Source organism: Podarcis melisellensis, assembly GCF_964234715.1.
Source record: "Podarcis melisellensis genome assembly, chromosome: 7".
NCBI lineage: Eukaryota > Metazoa > Chordata > Lepidosauria > Squamata > Lacertidae > Podarcis > Podarcis melisellensis.
In genome coordinates, this window is record NC_138539.1 from 16,758,120 (window position 1) to 16,780,754 (window position 22,635).

At 47.7% G+C, this 22,635-nt stretch overlaps 2 protein-coding genes across 2 annotated transcripts in view; one reads left to right on the forward strand and one right to left on the reverse strand.

Annotated features, from left to right (window-relative positions):
• Window positions 1-3,654: 3,654 nt before the first annotated feature.
• On the reverse strand, window positions 3,655-8,636 carry UTP23 (UTP23 small subunit processome component). Its single transcript, XM_081919027.1, has 3 exons — window positions 8,412-8,636; window positions 6,049-6,223; window positions 3,655-4,176 (listed from the first exon to the last, which is right to left on the reverse strand). The coding sequence occupies exons 1-3, from the start codon at window positions 8,597-8,599 to the stop codon at window positions 3,784-3,786; spliced, it is 756 nt and encodes a 251-aa protein (XP_081775153.1). The 5' UTR covers window positions 8,600-8,636; the 3' UTR covers window positions 3,655-3,783.
• A 712-nt stretch (window positions 8,637-9,348) lies between these two features.
• EIF3H (eukaryotic translation initiation factor 3 subunit H) overlaps window positions 9,349-22,635 on the forward strand; it is an 82,099-nt gene continuing 68,812 nt past the window's right edge. Inside the window, exon 1 of the mRNA XM_081918914.1 lies at window positions 9,349-9,612. Coding sequence (XP_081775040.1) covers window positions 9,364-9,612 — 249 coding nt within the window. The 5' untranslated portion in view covers window positions 9,349-9,363. The remainder of the gene's footprint in view (window positions 9,613-22,635) is intronic.

The following is a 22,635-nucleotide window of genomic DNA, read 5'->3' on the forward strand; positions in this document are numbered from 1 at the left end:
AAACCTTGGGACCTGTGAGCACTAAATTACAGCATCTGTCAGGAGCAATCGTCTGCTTGCAGAGGCAGCTTGCTCTTTCTGAGCCAAGCTGCAGTGTGATGGTTTAGGGATGCTACTGTCAGCTGTGGCCCACTGTTATATGCAACTACATAGAGCGTCTGGGTAGCCTTGCAGAAGTACTGGAAACGACACCAAAAAATTTGGAAATCAAGACCTGCTGAAGCTTAAAGCTGCCTTATTTCACTTTGAATAAATACCTGACGCAAAGGAGAAAATGGTGCCTCATCGGGGCAGGTTGTGGCAATTCTATCCGGGTTTTGTCCATTTGCTGTTTAGGAAACTGTCAGCAAACATTTGTACTCTGTGTGAAGATACGTGCATCCACTGTGTGTAGCTTTCCCCTTGCCAAAAGCTTTCCATGTTGGGAGTATTGTGTGTTGCGATTCATCTGTCTCAAGAGACAATGAAGTGTGCGTCTGGGGCTGAAGATAAACGGCTGTGTTAGCCAGCATCAAAGTGGATTCCATACTGGATTCCATACTGCTCTAGTGGGCCTCCCCAGCCCTCATGGAAGATTTTCAGAGGGCAAAAGGACTATAGTGGATGGGTAGGGGGAATAAGGGACGCGGGTGGTGCTGTAGGTTAAACCACAGAGCCTAGGACTTGCCGATCAGAAGGTCGGCGGTTCGAATCCCTGCAACGGGGTGAGCTCCCGTTGCTGAGTCCCAGCTCCTGCCAACCTAGCAGTTCGAAAGCACGTCAAAGTGCAAGTAGATAAATAGGTACTGCTCCGGCGGGAAGGCAAATGGCGTTTCTGTGCGCTGCTCTGGTTCGTCAGAAGTGACTTAGTCATGCTGGCCACATGACCCGGAAGCTGTACGCTGGCTCCCTCGGCCAATAAAGCGAGATGAGCGCCACAACCCCAGAGTCAGTCATGACTGGACCTAATGGTCAGGGGTCCCTTTACCTTTAGGGGGAATAAACAAGAATCAGCTTTCCATCTTGTGTGAGCAGAGGTGCTGTCCATAGTAGTCAACTCCTAGGGTTTGTGGCGTCTTCGAGCCCCACCCCCACCATTAATGGCCATTGCTATTCAAATGGTGTGTGTGCACCACATCATGTGATCAGTTATTCAGGGCGGTGCTTACCTAGCCCCCCCAATATTTTATTCAAGTTGGCACCCCTGTCAGTAGCTACATACAAGGAAAATCCAAATAATTTTGTCTGCTCCCAGGTCTAACGGCATTCAAAGGGGAATACTCCTAGGTACATAAATATAGGATTGAAGCCTTAGAATTAAATGAATCCTTATCAGTTTTCCAAAGAGCTCTTTCTTGGTTGCTTAGTGCTTGTTAAGATGCAGAAAAAGAAACTAGAAAAGAACATCTTTCCAAGCTGTTATCTTGGTCCAGAGGAATGGCATATCGATCTGACCACTTGATTTAAGAATATACGTGCCGACTGCAGCTACAACTGCCAAGGGCTGGCAGTTGAAACAATGGGAAACATTGATGTTTCTACGCAGTGTAATAAATGGAGGGCATCAACTTTAGTCCTTTGTATTGTGTGGTTGTTCGAAAAGCAGAACCCCTTTACATTAAGCCTTGTGACAATAGCTTCTCCAAGATCTCAGCTGGCTTCTGTGACCTAACTGTGCAAAAGCAGAATGTGGATATAAAACAGGTGCAAGGTCACAGTGCGGCAAATAACGGATGTGGCGTTTCACCTCGCCGACGTTGCGCGGGTGCAGCAACTTGGGCTCATACGGTTGCTTTGGGCAGTGTTTTGCAAGAGTTAAGGTGCAGGTGGCGATGAGGGCTTGCTTCAAACGGTAGCTCAATTACAAGGTGCTCAGAGCCACAGAGCTCTGAGCTAGTCCACAGGCTCTTTTGAACCACAGTGAGATGATCCATTTCACGAAGGAGTGATTCTATGTGGTGAGCATGGCGCCACCTCAGTTTTTGCATCCCGTTCATTTTGTGTCACGTCGCCTTAAGGCAGAATTCTTTACAGCAGAGCCTGTTTACACAGTCAGCTGCCAGGCATCAATTGCACAGCTACAAAGATTAGAGAAATAAGTGAAATATTATCATTATTTATTAAATGTGTATACTGCCCTTCATCCAAAGGTCCCAGGAAGGTTCACAACAGAACTAGTTTCGAGTGTGAACTTATATCAGCAGGGCCAAGAGTGTTTTCTCCCTCCCACCATAGCTGCCAACTTTTCCCTTTTCTTGAGAGGAATCCTATTTGGAATAAGGGAATTTCCCTTAAAAAATGGGAAACGTTGACAGCTATGCCTCCCACAGGTGTAATGTTACAAGCAAGGATTGCTTCCACTCATACCAACTGGGGCAAGTATTGCGATCCATTTTGGAGACTGCTCGGGCTACACATGCTAACAGAAGTATGGAAGGTGGTTATGGAAGATAGGACCCTTTGTGCTTAGAATTTGGAAGAGTCTTCCTCCTGGATAGATCTACAAAGACTCATCATAACTACAGGCAGCATAGACAGTTTTTAAGCAGCTAAGACTGCAATTCTGCAATCTATTTACCAGGGCACAAGCCCATTTTAACTCAATAGGGCTTTCTTTTAAATCTGTGTAAGAGTGTCCTCTAGTTGCTGACCATGAATTAGGATGGCTACTAGTTTTAACTGAAGCAGTCCTGATCCAAAATCAGCTCCCCACTCCAACCCAAAATCTACCTGCTCCAAACTTCTCATTCTCTCAGTATTTACTGTACCCTTGTAATCATTTCAGTATTTGCCTTTCTCAACCTTCTGCAGGAATTAATACTATGGATCATGTCCAGACCACGGACAGCCCATTAATCACACACCCCTCCTTTTCTTTTTTGGCTGAGAGTCCAAGTGATATGTATAGAATTTTCTAAAGATTATCATATGGCTCCAGGATTTGTCATCCCGCACTACAAATAGGTCTTTCGGGGAAATTGCTCAGTCCCCAGTGGGTAGGGACCTGACTGAATTGGAGCCAGCTAATAGGGAAAGATAAAGGATTTCCAGCGAAAGGTCTTATCCATTTCAGATCTTGCAATTAAACAAACTGGATATGGAATGGGATTACGTTTTAACTCCCTGGGGTTACATTTGATAATGCACTGAAAATTAATCTTCAGTGGCAGAAATAAATGGAATGCTTCAAAGGACTTCTACTTTAAACGAAGACATTATAGAAGTAGCTGTTACTCAATATAATGAAAATATAAAAAGAGTGAAATGTGGGTTTTACTCTCCTAACCACTTTTGAAAACACTCTCTTGAATCTGGTTTTGTACTAGAACATTTTTGAATTCCCCAACAACTAACTGCAGTTAGCTTCCATGTATCTGGGAGAGTGTAAGCAGGACTTCAGGAAAGAAAGCCTGGTTAGAAGGCAGGATTGATTTGTGAAATGCTCTACCAAGAGGTAACTGGTATGTTTCATGTGCTCCCCTGCATGACACAAACAGGCTGTGCTTCGGGCATGATTATCAGTTTGCCATCCTCCCCACTTAAGGATATCAATAACCAGATAAGCTAGCTATACGGGCTGTTCTTGTGCAGTTTTAAGACCCAATTTAACAATTTAAAATGATATCAAAAGTGTGTGTGTGTGTTTCACTTTGACCTAGCACCCAAATACTCCAAGACCTTGAAAACAAAACCTTTAATAAAATAATGATTAAATGCAAGGTTTATCACACTGCTTTAGTCATAGACCTTGGCGTTACCCAAAGTTCATGGAACAGACGAGCCCACCCGTTTTCTGGGATGATTTCATGCTTCCAGATTCTGCGACCCTGACGGCACAGTCTCTCCTCCTGTTTCCAGTTTCCTTTTCTTGCGTTTCCTATTCCCCTTTTTCTTAGCTGCTGAAGGCTGCAAGGTCTCTTGTGCCTTTTTCTTCTTCTTCAGGCAGCTGAGAGGATTAGGGCCACTGGCCCTTTTTCGTTTCCTTTTTCTCGGCTCCGAGGTCTTTGCCAGACCCTGCTCCTCTTTGAGAAGTTCAATCCTTACTTTCTGGTGCTCCGGAATAAGTCGGTTAGTCTGTGCTGCTTGTGCCGAAGCCAAAGATTTCATGGAAGGTTTGTCAAGAACCATTGTGTTCTGAATTATGAAGAGCAGGGGAACTCCAGCCTTTTTCTTTACTTTTGTTGCCAGATCCTGGTCCTATCGAATGGGGGTGGAGGACACAAACAGTAAGTCTATATGCACTCTTTACAAACGAAAGCTCAAGGCAGTGAAAATCAAGCAGATTGCTCACCCTGGAAAAGAACACTGTCAAAGTGGCAGGAAACACCCAATTTTCTTGTCCCTCTTGCTTGCTTTACCAACTTTTGCTCAAGCTGCTTAAGGCTATAATGGCAAACTAGTATAACATTCTATAAAAATGCAAAATCTGCAATGTGGTCAATTACTATATGGAAAAGTTATTTAGGCTAAAGGCATAAGTGCCAAGTATTCTTAAGGATTCTTTAATGTATTTTAAAATAAAATAGTCAAGTGGTATATAAATTTGTATACATAATAACGATGCAAATCCCTATTTTCTTCATTTCATCCAGCAAACAAACTATAATTTCTTGAGCAAGATTATATCCCTTTTGTGCTGTGGACCACAGGAGAGGTTTTCTGTACCAACCAGCTGGTTGAGGCAAAAAGTTAGGACCTATGAAGTCAATTGGTAAGTTGTTTGAATACAAACCACCTGCAAATGGAGTTCAAACTGCTAGGCTTCCTGTCATTACTGATCAGCTGATTGGCTCTTAGAGCAAGCTCTCTTTGCCAAGGAATTATCAAGAGCACATGCTCCCAGTTGTTCCTCTGTACGCATGGCTTTAACTGTCCCACATCTAATGGTTTGGGGAAAATGACCTTGTGTGGTAAATTGGGTTCCATACCATGGGATGAAGTAAGTGCTTTCTGAGATAATGTAGGCAAAGAGCTTTCCATGTGACTTTTATTCTGAAGTACTATGAAAGCTTTTTGGAGCTATAAAATAGAACCCAAACATCATAAATAAACGCTACTAAAGAACACTCAAACGTTTTTGCAGTTCACTTTTCTGAGCAACCTTCTGGGGCAAGACAGAAGTGGCAAGACATATTGTGAGACAGTCACTTATTCTCTAAAAGGTAAAGGTAAAGGACCCCTGGACAGTAAAGTCCAGTCAAATGCGACTATGCGATGGTGGTGCTCATCTCACTTTCAGGTCAAGGAAGCAGGCATTTGTCCACAGACAGCTTTCCGGGTCATGAGGCCAGCATGACTAAACCACTTCTGGCACAACGGAACACTGTGCCGGAAACCAGAGTGCATGGAAACGCTGTTTACCTTCTCACCGCAGAGGTACCTATTTATCTACTTGCACTGGTGTGCTTTCGAACTGCTTGGTTGGCAGGAGCTGGGACAGAGCAACGGGAGCTCCGTCGTGGGGATTCAAACTGCTGACCTGATCAGCAAGCCCAAGAGGCTCAGTGGTTTAGACCACAGCACCACCCGCATCCCTGCTACTTATTCTGTAAACAGAGCTGGGCATGGATACTTCTTCGTTCCAGTTCTATGCAGACTTGCCTTTCTCAGATGCACTCGAAGCTTAGCTGATGTTTAGACGTGCCTTGCCTCCTGATCTAGCAACTAAGACATTAATTACAGTGTGCAAACAAGCTGCCAAGTATCTTCATTCCTTTCTTTGTGAAATAAAACTGTTATCTACAAATGCCCTCCTTCTGCAACTCTAATCCTATGCTGCAGGAGAGCTTGCCACCCAAGGCATATGCAAGCCCTCTCAAGTGCAAGAAGGCTCATTTCCAAGTAAACTTGTTTTAAAACAAGGCTGTAGGCAGTGTTTTGAACACTCTCTTGTACTGCTGGAAACGTGTAGGTGCCATTCAAATTTGCATAAGCCGAAGTTTTCCCACCGCAGCGCTAAAGGAGAAAGTGTGGATGTAATTCTCAAAACTCATTAACAACTGGAAAGATTCCAAAATATGAAGGAAATGAGGCGTTTTGTTCGCATGAGCTTAAGTGGAAGAACGTTACCTGCGTAGCAACGAAGTAATGGTGTGGATTCCCATCCTCAATCATGGACAAGAGGCAGGCTGAGCCGCTCACTGGATTTTTGAAGTGAGAACAATTGCGAACTTGAAATCTCTGTGCAATTAGTTTTGCCCCATATAGCTCCTTCCCTAAGGATTCCAACTCTTTCAGGACACATCTAGGAGAAGAAAAGATAACAGCAGAGATTCTTGTTCAACAAAGACATTTCAAACACTGAACAAAAGTCCCCATTATGTCTTGTATCCAAGTCTACCCCATGCCCAAAGATTGGGGGAACCCCAGAACAGACTTGATGGCATGTGGGGGGAGGAGGGGGCAATTGCCACTGCCAAGCAGAAATTTTCACGCTGGCAGGATGCTTGCTAAGCGCTGCTTTAGAGACAAGCATGAATATGGAGTTTGCAAAGCCAGGAACTGCAGGCCTTTATCAAAGGAGCCAAAGATATTAATATACATGGTCTACTATGGGCCCCATTTTACCCTCACACCATCCTGTGAGGTCAAGTAAGCTGAAGGAATGAGAGGGATTTGAAGTCAACCAAGGTTTGCAGCTCAGTTGGGGATTTAACTGAGCACAAAGGATATACATAGGGTCTCTCTATAGGGTGACCTGGCTTTACAGAGGACAGTCCTCTAACTGAAGGGGCTTTCAGGCACAAGTGTGGTTTAAAACTAATGAACAAAGAGGAGAAGGAGGAGCCCTGAGGTTTTCTATCGGCCTGTAGCAACACCTGTACAGCAGACTTGGCAGCCACAGACCACCTCGTCATAGTCTTCCCCCCTTTAGTGATATTTACTGTATTTTCTATTTAAAAGATACCAACTGCTTATGAATTTTGTGTCTACCTACAAAGTCACCTAGTCTAGTTTTCTATGGCTTCATGCATTTGAATTCAAATTACTTCTACATTTGCACCTATGCATATGGGTTTGCATCTCCAAATGGCAGTCCTTTCACACTAAATGCCCTAAATGCCTCTTTGACCCATCTTGCTCATACTGGTAGCTCCTCCACCTTTATGAGGACCAAGCAGCCAACTGTCTCCCACCGCACTGCCCACTGAATAACTGACAGCCACCCAAAGTAGGATACATGGGAAGCTGCTTTGTACACAGCCCATCTGGCTCAGCACTGCTACACCTGCCTTTCTCAAGCTTGGGACCCCAGGTATGGGTGGTCTTTATTTATTTGGGGCATTTTAAGGTCATGCACCCTGCACATTTGTTTATGCACTTGGCTGGCAGCCATCCTCTTGATTCTCTTCCCCACCTTATTCAAAATGGGAGTCTTGATTTATGGCAGGCATGTCCAACTCCCAAGAGACTGATCTACTCCCACTATATAAAAAATCTACCCTTTGGATTGACCAAAGTTGTGAGCTTTTTGGGGGGAGCCTTCTTCAAAGTTGCTGTTCTAAAGCTTTCCTGGCAGATGTACACTCCAGAGAGCAGTGGCCATGGCTCAGCCCCATCCCTGAACAGGCAAACTGAAATGTGCAGCCACAGGTTTTCCTGGATATCCTGCACTGCAGGGGGTTGGTCTGGATTAGTGGTTCCCAACCTTGATTTTGGCCATGCCCCACCTAAGCATCTCTAAAGTCCTGATGCCCACCCCACCCGTGACATATAATTTGTATTATTCAAAAAGTGAACTATTCATGTGGAGGAAGCCTAGAAGATCATTAACTTGGTCTAACGCATTCTCGAATTGCCCCCCCCCCCAATCAAATTTAAAAGACTCTTGAGAGTCCCATGGACTGCAAGAAGATCAAACGTATCCATTCTGAAGGAAATCAGCCCTGAGTGCTCCCTGGAAGGACAGATCATGAAGCTGAGGCTCCAATACTTTGGTCACCTCATGAGAAGAGAAGACTCCCTAGAAAAGACCCTGGTGCTGGGAAAGATGGAGGGCACAAGGAGAAGGGGACGGCAGAGGATGAGGTGATTTGACAGTGTTCTCAAAGCTACCAGCATGAGTTTGACCAAACTGCGAGAGGCGGTGGAAGACAGGAGTGCCTGGCGTGCTCTGGTCCATGGGGTCACAAAGAGTCGGACACGACTAAACGACTAAACAACAACAAAATCAAATTGCCCCACGCTGGGGAACCACAGGTATGGATGAGACGTGGGTACCCAACTCCATGATTCTATGACTACAACTCCCACCATCCCTACACCTGGCAGGGCCAGTGGGAGTTGTGGTCCAGGAGGAATCCCGGCTGGTCTAACACAGTAGCTCTCCGGGATTTCGGGCTGGGGGGAATGCCTCCCCTGGGGCTCGAACCCGGGACCCCCTTCTGCTTGCGACGTCACGCGCCTCCCCGTCCCATTCGACCCGCGCTCACCGCGTGGTGCAGAGCTGCGTGGCCCCGGCCAGGTATCCCGGCAGCTGCTCTCGGATCTGGATCTTGTTGCGCAGCGCGGCCTGGCAGAAGGTGCCGTCGAGGAGCACCTGGAAGGGCTCGCGGAAGCCAAAGTTGTGCTTGTAGAAGCCCACGTTCTTCTTGGCGTGCTTCTGCCGCTTGATCTTCATAGCGGCGGCTGGAGGAGGACCATAGAGATGGAAAGGCGGGCGCAATACTAGGCGGGCCCCACTAGTACTTCTGCCGGAAGTCCACGCCGGATTATTATTATTTTTTTAAAGCATCAACCGTAGCGAAAGTTGACGCACGCGTAGTGGAGCAGCCGTCGGGGAAAACACGTGTTTAGGGATGACTCTTCGCCCCAGATGCTTTCTTTTTGTTGAGTTACTGGCGTTATTGCTGCGAGCGAGAACGCAGGATGAGAAAATGCGGTTATAATAGAACCCACAAGGGACCCCTGAGGGCCATCTAGTCCAACCCCCTGCCGTGCAGGAATAATACACGGATGAAAAAAGATCAGGGCTAGATGTAGTGGTTGAGAGGATCGGGCTGGGGCTCTGGGGGAGGCCGCTCGGCCATGAAGCTCTCGCTTGGGCGCTGGACGATAATAATAACAATAATTTCAATAATTTATTATTTATACCCCGCCCACCTGGCTGAGTTTCCACAGCCACTCTGGGCGGCTCCCAATCGAGTGTTAAAAACAATACAGCATTAAATCTTAAAAACTTCCCTAATCAGGGCTGCCTTCAGATGCAGCCCATAAACTATTACACCCTCCACTCCATAGTTTTACTAGGCGGGTTATATTTCCTGGTGGGTTAATGGCAGTTATCCAGGAACGAGCTCCCGTCGGGCAAAACTTCATCTGCGCAGAGGAGAAGCAAAACGCAAACATAAAAGAGTCTTATAGGAACTATATCAAAGCGGAACCATGTTTCGGAAGTGTTCCGGTTTCCGCCCGGAAGGTGTTCTGAGAGGGATCCGTTTCCGGTTCCGCTCGCTCTCTTCCTCTTCCGGCCGGTGTGCCTTCTCCCTCTCTCGTTTTCCTCTTCCAGAGATGGCGTCGCGCAAGGAGACACCCGCCCCCGGCGCCGGCGCTTCTTCCTCGGCTGTCGTCAAAGCCAAGGCGAAGGCGGCCCCGGGAGACTCGGCGGTCAAGCAAGTGCAGATCGACGGCGTGGTGAGCGAGGGAAGGGGAGCCGGGAGAGGCGCCTGAGCCGCTGGGCGCGCTGCCGCGTGTTCTTCACAGGGTCGGGAGGGACCCCGAGGGTCATCTAGCCGAACCCAGAATGGTTTACAAATGTCAGTGATCAGACAGACCCAGCCCCCAGGTTTATAATCTGAAATAATACATGACATAAAAGGAAAAAGATGGGAGGGGAGGGAAGATGGGGGGAGACAAGCTCTGGCACCGGCCTTGGTTTCAGAATTACAGTGGTACCTCGGATTATATACGCTTTAGGTTACATACGCTTCAGGTTACAGACTCCGCTAACCCAGAAATAGTGCTTCAGGTTAAGAACTTTGCTTCAGGATGAGAACAGAATTCATGCTCCAGTGGCGCGGTGGCAGCAGGAGGCCCCATTAGCTAAAGTGGTGCTTCAGGTTAAGAACAGTTTCAGGTTAAGAACGGACCTCCGGAACAAATTAAGTACTTAACCCAAGGTTCCACTGTATTGCAATGACCAGACGGAATGGAAAGAAGAGCCAAGAATTGCTAGACTCTGAGCTGTAATTGACGAAGACGACCTGCATTCCTATAACTTGGTAATAATAGCCTGTATTTCTCTGCTTGCGGCAGAAGAGGGTGGTTCTCTTATAAGAGTGCTTACCTCTTATAAGTCAGTTTAATCATTTTTCTGAAATCATATTGGCCGGGCTGATGTACAGGTGTCTGATAGGTTGGACAAAACTGCGAAGATGCAGTCTAGGTATTATTAAATACGCAATCTCAGTTCAGCTAGAGCAGTGCGGTTTGACGCGCAGCCCGAGGGGTTTTTTACGCCCCCTCCTCTCCCTCCTCTGACGCGCAGCCCTCGGCAACATTTTACGCCCCCTCCTCTCCCTTTCAACTGCACAGCTTTCACAAAGCTGGGTGTGGAGATGCTGGGCTCTGGGAAGGAGGTGTGAGGGCTCTGACAGGATCCTAGAGCCCTCTCACCTCCTTCCTAAACCTAGTTAGGGCTTTCTCAGAGGTGGGAGAGTTCTAGAACCCTGACAGAGCCGCATGCCTCTTTCCCAAAGCCCAGCTTCACACTTACCTAACTTTGGGAAGGCGGTGCAAGAACTGGGGTGTCATTTTTTGGCCTCTCTCCCTCCCCCTTCTGCGACAAAGCAGTGTGTGGCCCGTGGGCTCCATGTTGAAGTACTCTTGCAGCCCACTTGGTATGTAAAGTTGGGCTGCCCGGAGTTAGAGGTACATAGGAAACTGCCTTATATGGAGTCATATCATTGGTCCAGCTTGCTCTGTTTTGTTTACACTGACTGGCAGTCTCCCATCCCTAGAGATGCCAGATTGAACCTGGGACCTGCTGCATACAAAGCAGAAACACCTCTATCTCTATATCACAGATTCCTTAGAATTGTGATAGACAGCATTATGCATATAGCTGCCAATTTGATTATCAGATGCATTGTTTCAGGTACTGCAAATGCTGTGAGTTGCAAGTTCAGGTAGGCATTTTGTGTAAGTAACCATATGTATGTTATATCTCGAGGAATGCTCAAACAGCACAGTAGTAATAATAATAATAATTATTATTTATACCTCACCCATCTGGCTGGGTTTCCCCAGCCACTCTGGGCGGCTTCCAACCAAATATTAAAAACAATACAGCATCAGACATTAAAAACTTCCCTAAACAGGGCCGCCTTCAGTTGTCTTTTAAAAGTAAAATAGTTGTTTATTGCTTTGACATTTGCTGGGAGGGCAGGCCAGGCGCCACTACCACCCAAATGCTACAAAGATACAGCAGAAAGGTCTACAAGAGGCACAGGTGCTATGTTCTGCAGTATTTAGCATGAGGTCTTTCCCTGTATTCTCTATTCTCTTTCTGTATTCTCTGGGAATAGTATAGCAAAAACTCATTTCATCACAATGAGCTCATGGAACTTTTAGAGTTGGCAACTGCAGTTTCCACAATGTAATTACGTTTTAACACCTTTCAATGCAATCCTGTATAAGCCTATCAGGAAGTATGCCCCATTGAACTCTATGGAGCTTTCTTCTGTGTAGATATGTACAGTCGTACCTCGGAAGTCAAATGGAATCCGTTCGGAAACCAAAGCGCTGCTTCCGGTTGGTTTCTGATTGTGCAGGCGTGCCAAAAAATAGCGGAAGCCGCACCGGATGTTCAGCTTCCAAAAAGTGTTTGAAAACCGGAACACTCACTTTCAGTTTTTGATCGTTTGGGAGCCAGAACATTTGACTCCCAAGCTGTTCGGGAGCCAAGGTATGACTGTATAGGATTGAACTATTAGTTGATCAGCTCTTAGTTATATTGCTGTTGGTTTTTTGCAGTGGACCCACCACAAATGCAGACATTAGGATCAGGTGCCAAATTTAGCATTTTACTAAGACTACAAAGATGGGTAAGTGTGTGGGCCTGGTGACTTCAGAAACCACAATGTGAATGGAGGATTGGGCATGATTGCCAGTGGCCCATGGGCATTTTTAGTTACCAGCATTGCTCTTGGTCTTCATGTGTCTAACAGAGGAGGAATTAATTGTGCAGACAAAAATAAGCACACAATTTTGAATGTGTTGTGTATAAGTATATCAGTCTCAGTCAGTCTTGGGTGTAAAAATGAGCTCAGAGCAACTTACAAGTGTAAAACCAGAATAGAATATTCTAATGTGTTGCTAGCAAGTTAGTAAGCCCATGCTTAATTATCCAAATATCAGTAAAGTTTGGGCTGCAGTGCTGTGCCCGTTTACCTGAGAATAAGTCACATTGATCTTTGTGGGATTGCTTTTGAGTAGACATAGGATTGTGGTGTGAAATGCCCACTGCTATTATAGAGGGGCAGGTCCCTGTCATTGGGTGGAAAGATGCACTGACCTGTTATAGCTGCTTCTAAGTGGCTCTTTGTAAATGTTAATCTGTGGTGGTTAATACTTTTGGCAAGGAGACCCAAAGTTTGATTTATTCTTATTTATTTTTACATTTATATCCCACCTTTTCCTCAAAGGAGCAGTACACAGTTCTCTCCACACCTCATTTTACCCACAAACCAACAACCCTGTTGAGACATTTTGACTTGCCCAAGAATACCCGGGGAGCTTCATAGATGAATGGAAATTTGAACCCTGGTTTCCCAGGGTCTAATATTCTAACCAACACTGGCTGTTTGTTGGGAGGCACTGCAGGGCACATGCAGACCTTGGGACATCCTGCTACTGTCTAGGAATTTCACAGGCTCTCTTGCCTTTTTCCACTACTGGCCTTCCCAATCATTACAAGACGAACAGTTGTGCAGACTGTAGCTTCTTCCTAGGTTTAGCGACATACTTGGAGGTCAGTATGGCCAATCCTTGCTTCTCAAAAGCTGCCTTTTTGTGTTTAGGCATTCAGATGTTGAATTGTTTGATTTTTCATATCCTCTTGGGATCTACCAATAGTTTTTCCTCAGTGTTAGTAGATAGTGCCAGTGTTGTGCTTGCTTCTCTTTCAGTTTCCTGAGCCTGAGATGAGAGTGAGGGCAGCCATTCTCAAGCTTAATTCATTTATTTCGGTTTAGACAACAAGAAAGCAGATTCAGTGTAGCAGTTAGAGAGTAACTATGGACCAGGGAGGCCTAAATTAGAATCTCTGTAGCCCTAAAGCCCACTGGGTGAACCTGAACTGGTCACTATCTCATAGCCTCACCTATCTCTCAGGGTTGTTGTGAAGATAAAGTGGGCTGGGGGAAAGACAGTGTATCCCATCCTTGAGTTGCTTGGAGGAAGCGTTAGATAAAAATGTTTGAGAGTCCCAAATACTACTAGCCTTGGGGAGGTTTTCTTGGGCACTTTGAGACACCTTACTCTTCTTTTTTATAGACTTTTGGGGGAAGGGGCAAGAATGGAATTTTGTTTCTCAGCTTCGTTTCTCAGTCTGTGTTCGTTTAGCTCACCCCGTTGAATGCACACCTTTTGCTCTGATTTGTTTTGTTTGAGGAAGGGTTGTAATGCTTCAAAAGCACAGCCTTCTGCAAACCACAGGGGCTGGTGAGATTTCTACCATAAGAACATCATTTTTAACTCTAGCCTGCTGTTGCCGCTTCCTTTTATGTTGTTGTTGTTTCAAAGAATGGCAGATTCAAGAATGGCAAATAAAAAATGTAATAAAACAGCAACTCCAGAATGTCAGGAAATACGATAGGTAAACAAAAATGGTGAAAGGTAAATAGCCAAACAACTGAACAAAACGCAAGATACAGCGAAATCCCCTAAAACCTTCTGTCCCTCTGGGATCAAATGGCAAAGAAACAATATTTTTTTTAGGGGGGGGATACAGATCAGAGTTGTGCTGAAGTGCTCCTAACCTTTTGACGCAAGCACATTGGAGGATATTTGTTGTGCTTGGGATAGACGGTATCCAGGATATTTCAGGCAAGGCAATCAAACCACTGAAGAAATCTGCCAGGCTACGTTGGCTTGTCTCCATTTCAATCTGGAGGTTAAAGTCTCCGCATCCTTATTGCTGTATGCCAAAGAGCACAGCACCTCCTCAAAGGATGATGCCATTGGTAAACATGCAGCAGCAAAAAAGCTTGAAAGAGCAACATCTGGTACCATTTGGCATGATTAAGCTAGCGCCCCATTGAAGAGTGAGCTAGCATCAGGCCTACGTGTCGTACTTCAAGGTTCATGGATGGAATTCTGCCTGACAATAGCGCTTCCTGTTTGGAGGGGAAATTGGCAACTGGTCGTCTTGTCTGTGCCGCTGTGGTTTTAACAGTTGGGCTTCTCATTACTTCTCTCATCGGATGGGTCCCTTGTGTTGCGATTATATATGCATAGCTGAAAAGGCTGATGGAGTTTGGTCTCTTGGTGCCAGTTTGTCGGGCTGTTACTTACAAATTTAGTGAACAATGTGTGTTTCCACTTACATCCGCAAAGCACGGTGGGGTATGCTGGTGATGCACTTCTCTTAAAAGGCACTCTTCTTAGCAGCTAATCCTCTCATTGCCACCAGCAGATATGTTCTGCTTTTCTCCAGGAGCGGGGAAAAAGGCTCTGCTGAGCTAAAGCAACCTCTTGCAAAGCTCACAAGAAGCTGATCCCAATTAAGTCGGAGGCTGGGGCCATCTTAAGGCCAGAGTCTTCTCCTGCTTAGCGCTTGTTTCATGACAAATCAGCCTTGAGATGGCATTCAGTGGTGAGAGTGTTGCAGGGTCTGCAAGGATTGAAGGAAGAGCTTTTGAGACCCTGAGGAGATGAATTGGGGGCTCTTGCACGCTTCTCTTACTGGCTATAGTTACTCATAGGTACAACTGCATTGGGAAGTACCATATAGTTCTTGCAACTATAGGACACTATGGAAAGGGTAGCATGCTTTCTCTTTCACCACTCTGCCCCTCCCCCTTTCAAGAGTGGTCTGGTATTGGGTAGGGGTGCCATTTTGGGCTTCTTTTTATGTCTACAAATGCTTTTCTTTCAGTGGCCAGTGGCCTGCAATTCTAAAAGTATGGTATGGTGACCTGCAGTGCAATTAGGAGTTGTCATTGAGTGATTTGTTGTACGTTTTTAATGGGCGGTGTTTTATGTATTCTTGATTACTTGCTTTTATTATAAACCACCCTATGCAGGGGGCAGTATTTATATCATCTAGATAAACAGTGTCAAAATACAAGTCACTCTAGAGTTAGCTTTTTTGACTAGTCAAAACTTCCTTTAGTCATTTGACCCATCAATGATGGTTGAAAGTCAAGCATTTGGGTTGAATATGGTGTTTGTTCTTGGAGTAGACCCATTGAAATTAATGGATGAGATCTAGAGGGTCTACTCTGAGTAAAAGCTTGGATACAACCCTTAATTAGAACACTAACAGGGAACAGAAAGAATGGGGGGAAACTGCCATCTACCAGAGGTTTCATAGTGTGATGTCAGGTCACATGGAGGTGTGTCCTCTCTACAACTAACGTACTGAGGAAAGTCAGGGATAGAGAACCTGGAGTCCAGCAATATCTGGAGGGCTACAACTCCCATCATCCCTAATCATTGATTATACTGGGCTGATGGGAGTTGGAATCTGACAAAATTTAGGGCCAGAGGATTCCTATCTCTTGGCTAGGTAGAATTATTGCTTCATTGGGAAATGGGGGGACGGACTCCTGCTTCTAAAATGCAGGTATAAGCAAATGATCCAGACTCCAGAGGTACACAATAGCTCTTGCCACTTACCCAGACCAACCTTTTAAATCAGTGTTTCCCAACCTTTTTTGGGCAAAGGCACACTTCTTTCATGAAAAAAATCTCGAGGCACACCACCATTAGAAAATGTTAAAAAAATTAACTCTGTGCCTATATTGACTATATAAAAAGTACAGTGGTGCCTCGCAAGACGAAATTAATTCGTTCCGCAAGTCTCTTCGTCTTGCGAGTTTTTCGTCTTGCAATGCACGGTTTCCCATAGGAATGCATTGAAAATCAATTAATGCGTTCCTAGGGAAACCGCCTTCAGACCAGGTCCGGGGACAGTCTGTCCCCCGACCTCTTCTGAAGGCTGGGGGGGACGGGGACAAGGGCTTTTCTTCCCACTGCCAGCCTTCAGAAGGCTGTTCTGAAGGCTGGCGGTGGGAAGAAAAGCCCTTCTTCCCACCTCCCGCCCCGCAAGCTCCGGGGACAGGAGGGCTTTGCTGCCGACCGCCAGCATTTTAAAAGCCCCTGCTGTCCCGGGGTGATTTTAAAATGCTGGCGGGCGGGAGCGAAGTCTCCGCTGCCCCGAGGAGATTTTAAAATGCTGGGGGTCGGCAGCGAACGCTTCGCTCCCGCCCGCCAGCATTTTAAGATCGCCCGGGGCAGCGGAGAAGTCTCCGCTGTCCCGGGAAGGCAGGCGGGGGGAGCAAAGACTTTTGCCCCCGCCTGCCTTTAGAAGAGGTCCAGGACCTCGTTCCGATGCCCGGCGGCAGGGTGCGAGGTTCCCGCCCCACCGCCCGGCATCGGGGCATCGTTCCGATGCCGGGCGGCGGGGGGAGAGGTTCCCGCCCCACCGCCCGGCATCGGGGCATCGTTCCGATGCTGGGCGGCGGGGGGAGAGGTTCCCGCCCCACCGCCCGGCATCGGGGCATCGTTCCGATGCCTGGCGGCGGGGGGGAGAGGTTCCCGCCCCACCGCCCGGCATCGGGGCATCGTTCCGATGCCGGGCGGCGGGGGGAGAGGTTCCCGCCCCACCGCCCGGCATCGGGGCATCGTTCCGATGCCTGGCGGCGGGGGGAGAGGTTCCCGCCCCACCGCCCGGCATCGGGGCATCGTTCCGATGCCGGGCGGCGGGGGGAGAGGTTCCCGCCCCACCGCCCGGCATCGGGGCATCGTTCCGATGCCCGGCGGCGGGATGCGAGGTTCCCGCCCCGCTTCGGAGCAGCGTTCCGAAGCGGGGCGGCTGGGGCAGGTGTTCCTGCCCCCCCGCCCCGCTTCGGAGCACCGGGAGAAGCGGGGCGGCTGGGGCAGGTGTTCCCGCCCCCCCGCCCCGCTTCGGAGCACCGGGAGAAGCGATCTCCCCGCAGCCCCTTGCTTCAAAAGCGGTCCGGGGGCAGCGGGGAAGAAGTGCTGCGCTTCCCGCTGCCCCCGGACCTCTTTTGAAGCAAGGGGCTGCGGGGAGATCGCTTCTCCCCGCAAAGCCTTGCTTCAAAAGAGGTCCGGGGGCAGCGCTTCCCGCTGTCCCCGGACCTCTTTTGAAGCAAGGGGCGGTGGGGAGAAGCGATCTCGGGCGCCGCGGCGTGCAGGCGCACTGCTCGCTCCTCTTTCCGTGCAGGCGCCTTCTCTCGCTCTTTCGCCTCCTTTTCTTTCTCTCTCGATGGTCCGCCTACAAAGGAGCGAGGGAGGCGCCCGCCATGTTTGGATTTGCATCCAGCAGGAGATGCTGCCGCCGCCCCGCCTCTCCCGCCTCCCTCCCACGGCAAACCAGGCAAGGTCTCACGGCACACCAGTGTGCCGCGGAACACCGGTTGGGAAACACTGTTTTAAATATATTTTTAACTTTATGGAATATTTGAAGCTGTCAATTACCTGAGGAAGTTCCTTTGCTTCATGCAGAATCATCTGTAGCACCAGCCACTTATTTCATGCATGACAACATCAAACTTTCGTAACACGGATAGCGATTTCCGTTGTCTATATGCAGTGTAATGTCAATGGCATCTCTTTCCTGTATCCATACCCAGTTCTTGTCTCAAGTTACAGCCTCTTTGTGATGTTGGGCAGGAGTGTAGATAGAGTTTTTTTCTCCAAAGGTGGGCAGAGGAGCCAGTTGGCTGAACACAGAGTAGCTCATTTCACACATGGATTGGTTTAGACCAGGATACAGGGGTCTTTATTTTCAGCAGTTTTCACAAGTGATGAAAAAAGCAGCAGTTCAGCTTCCCTCATTCTGTAATTAGAAGATTACATGCATTTGATTTGATGTAAAAATTATTCCCTTCAACTATTCATTTAGTGTCTCTTGGGGATGTGCCTTGATGTGCAGTGTCTCAAAAAGCAATATTCAAGCTTGTAAAATCCTGTGAGGAATTCTTGAACAATAGTTGAAAAGGTAAAATAACTCCTTTTCTGGGAAGATCCACTTCTTCATTTTCTGTTCTTATTTTGCAGGCCATCCTTCTTACTAAGATGGCCAGAACATTAGGCTAGATGGGTATTTTCTTTACTACGTCTCCATTTATGTGACATCTCGGTCACACCAAGCATTAGTGAACTTTGCGCTTGTGGGCTTTCCCCTGAAATTCTTTACCATTCAATTTTACAGTTCAGTTGCATATTTCTACTTGGAAGTAAGCACCATTGAAGTCAGTGGGACTTGTTCCAGATGTACCCTTCACAAGTTTCTTTTTCAGAGACCACAGTTTGCCATTGCATTTCAGCAGGCAAATTATGGTTTGCATGATCCCTCCTAGCCATGGTTTGATCATGGTTTGCAGTCCTGATTTGGAGGGTTTGCACAAAAGCCAAAGTAACTGATTAAAGCATGAGAGGAAGGGGGTGGAAGGAGCATGTGAACTGAAGGCTTATTCATGTTATATCAGACCATGAACTTCAGAGGACTTGGTGCATCTAATCATAGTGCTTTTACAGCTCTTTCAGAATTCAGGCTGAAATCCTGTTTTCTGGCATAGCCAATGGCTAACTTGTATTTTTGCTCTTGGGTTGTTTGTTTTTTAAATTGCCGTCTTGCGGATGAGATTCTGAGATTGGCTAAGGCATGCTTAAATTTAGGCTAACCAAAATAGATCATTCAGACATCAGTCGCAGCACTTGCTTTCTGCCTTCTGATGGCCAGATTATATGTAGAATGCTTCCCGGCCCCCTCGCTGCAGGCTCTTTCCTCTAAATTCAAAATGACAGTATGAATTCAGCTCAAATCCATGTGAAAAATGGCTTGTTGAATGATGATGAGGTTAACTGCTGCTGCACTTGGCTGTCATCTCAAAATATTCACACATGCGACTGCTGGGAGCTGAAGCCTGAAGAGTAGTGCTTTTATGCACAGATGGCAGTAGTAAGCAGCTCATGAGTACAGCAAAAAATAATAATAACTGAAGGCTGGTATTTCAGTAGGGTAGCAGAACGCATCTCAGTGTACAGCTGTCAGCTGAAATTCTGATTTTTAGTTACTCAACAGAAGACTGTTGAAGACGAAATAGCGGTTCTAAAGTTTCCAAAAAGCAAATTATGTGGTATGTTTAAGACAGTGTTTCCCAACCTTTTTTGGGCAAAGGCACACTTGTTTCATGAAAAAAATCTTGAGGCACACCACCATGCCAGATGGGGAAAGGTCACTTTTTACTTATGTAAAAAAAAATAAAAAAATAGTAACAGCATAGAAGGTAGAGAAGGTAGGACTCGAACCAGTGGATTCACGTTACAATAAAGATTTTAACTAAACATGGGAAAGAACTTTCTGCTGGTAAGGGCTGTTCAACAGGGGAATGGTCTCCCTCGGGAGGTTTTTCCCTTCTTGGAGGTTTTTAAGCAGAGGTGGGATCTCTGTCTGCCATGGATGCTACGGCTGAGATTCCTGCACTGCAGGGGTTGTACAGTACTGGATAGCCCTGGGGATCCCTTCCAACTCTACGTTTCTATTAGGATCCCTTTTATAAAAGAGAGAACTTTAATGGCACGGCCATTATTTATTTCGGCTTCTCCCAACGGGGCCACGAAGGATCAGAAAAGCTGAAGAAGAGACCCTTCCTCAGAGGAGGCGGGAGACCACCGGACCCGCCGAGGAGGGGAATCCGGCCGCCTATCCCTCCAGAGCTTCGCTTTTTGCCCCGGCCAAGTTGCGCCGAGGGCGCCTTGCGGGCTCTGCGTGGCTTCAGGCGGAGCCTAGGAGCCACTTCCCAGCCTGGAGGGCAGGCTGTGCGCGGACCCCGCCACTCTCGGGGCGCGACCCAGACCCGGCTGCCTTCCACGGCCAGCAGAGGTAGGCCGCCGGCTTCTAACCCGGCGGAACTGGGGCGTCCCGGGCGCAGCGCCGCGCTCCCCGCGCCTCCCGCCCCGCCCCCTTCTCCCGGGTGCCCCCTCCCTCCTTTGTTCTCCGGAGCCCCGCCTCCCCCTCTGCCCCAGCTCGCCTATTGGCTCACGCAGCCGCCACTCAGGTGGGGGCCCACTTTGGCCCCGCTCCCCGGCCGCCGAGAGAGAGTGGGAGCGTGCGGGGCGGGGCTGGGCGGCCGGGCGTCTCCTTCCCTGCACTGCTTCGGCCGCGTCTGCAGCCGCCGCGGGACCAGGCGGGAGGCCAGTCATGCCCAGACACTGCCAGCCGCTCGGAAGGAGCCGTCGCTCCGCCGGGCAGCGCCTGCCTGCGCGCCCCTCGCTCCCTGCGCCGAGGATGGCGGGGGCGCCGGGCGCAAGGCAGCGCCGGGGCTGCTGGGCAAGCGGCAGATGCTGATGCAGTTTGGGGAATTCCTGTCACAGGGAGCAAGGCAGAAGCGGATGACGGGGCACGTTCCCCGGGGGAGCGGGGCCGGAGGATTAGCCCGCCTCGCCCGCCTCCCTCCCACGGCACACTAGGCAACGTCCGGCGGCACACTAGTGTGCCGCGGAACACCGGTTGGGAAACACTGGTTTAAGATTCCATGTATGCTGTGAAATAGTGAGGCTTCTCACAGTATGAGACAGGGATGTCACCTTGTCCCTAGCTTAATTTTGATGTGTCTTGAGTGCATCAGAAAACAGAGGCTTGCCTGATGATATAATCTAAGTAGGAAAGAACTTTCCACTTTCTGCCCTTGGATGATGCAGCATAGCAGCTCAGGGTGTGGACTAGGAAGGTTCCGGTTCATGCCTTGACATAACTGCGAATCTACTAGGTGACCTACGCTCATATGTACTAAATATGTGGGTGATGAGAATGGGCTGCCAGGTAGGACTATGACTGGAGTGACAATATATTAGGTATTGGTTTTTAGAGGTAAGGGTGGAACCCAACGTAGCACAAGCAGACCGCTGCTCATGTAACAGGACTTCACCTTTCTCCTCCTCCCTGCAGCTTTCCTGCCCCACAATGTGCCTCCAAACTATTCTCTGGAGGGTCACAGGGGAAGGAGAGGAATGAGGTCCAGCGCTGAGGGCCTTCTGGCGGTTCCCTCATTGTGAGAAACAAAGCTACAGGGAACCAGGCAGAGGGCCTTCTCGGTAGTGGCGCCCTCCCTGTGGAACGCCCTTCCAGCAGATGTCAAAGCAATAAACAACTACCTGACATTCAGAAGACATCTGAAGGCAGCCTTGTTCAGGGAAGTTTTTAACGTGTGATATTTTACTGTATTTTTGGTTTCTATGGAAGCCACCCAGAGTGCCTGGGGAAGCCCAGCCAGATGGGCTGGGTATAAATAATAAATTATTATAATTATTATAATTATTATTATTATGTGAAGTCTTGTTCTGTGAGTGGAGGCTCGTTCCAGGTGTTGGCAACAACTGGAGTACAGTGGTACCTCTGGTTACGAACTTCATTCGTTCCGGAGGTCCGTTCTTAACCTGAAACCGTTCTTAACCTGAGGTACCACTTTAACTAATGGGGCCTCCCGCTGCCACCACGCCGCCAGCGTGCGATTTCTGTTCTCATCCTGAGGTAAAGTTCTTAACCCGAGGTATTACTTCCAGGTTAGCGGAGTCTGTAACCCGAAGTGTTTGTAACCTGAGGTGTTTGTAACCTGAGGTGCAGATACCACTGTATCTGCAATGGTGTAAAAAAAAATAATTCAGGAAAGCAGTATATTACTGTTTTTTAAAAGATTTTTTTTTAAGTTGGGCATCCAGTGCTGAAGGAGGACACAGGTTCAACCTTGGAACCCCTAATTTTGTAGGAAAAAATTGTGGCATTGTGGGTGTGGAATGACTCCCCATTTGTCATCGTCCAACCCCCTGCAATGCAGAAACCATGACGGATAGCTTATTCAACCTCTACCTAAAAACTTCTAATGGAGGAGAAGCCACAACCTCCCAAGGAAGTCCGTTCTACTGTCAGAAATGCTCTTCCTGATCTTTATTCAGAATCTCCTTTCTTAGAGTTTGAATCCATTGGTTTGAGGGTGAGACTGTGAAGATGGATGCCCTCCAACTGGGAGGAAGGCAGCATATGGGCCTGTTGTAGGACACTGCTGTTGTGTCCTGGCAAAGGATGCAGCCTGATTCTGTTTTGAAAGAAACATACTCTGCCTCTGTTTTTTCAGTTTCTTGTTATGCTTCAGGCAGAATTTAGTAGAAGCTTTTCCCGATAGAATTTCATTTCTAGGCACTGCTGGTAACCCAGGAACTCTTAGTTTATGGACACCTGCTTCTTAAGAAACATTGTGCTTCATTGACCTACTCCTTGGTAGAGCTTAAAGCCCTCTAGACCAGTAGCCTTCTGTGTTTTCAGTCAAGGGATCCACCTTTAACTGAAACATGCATTTGGGGACTCCTCTTTTTAAAATCATATATTTGTATGGTTTCTCCTCTTCCATAGCTGTAGCCCTGCCAGGAGATAGTTTCTGGGTACAGAAAGAGGCTATATCCCAATCACTT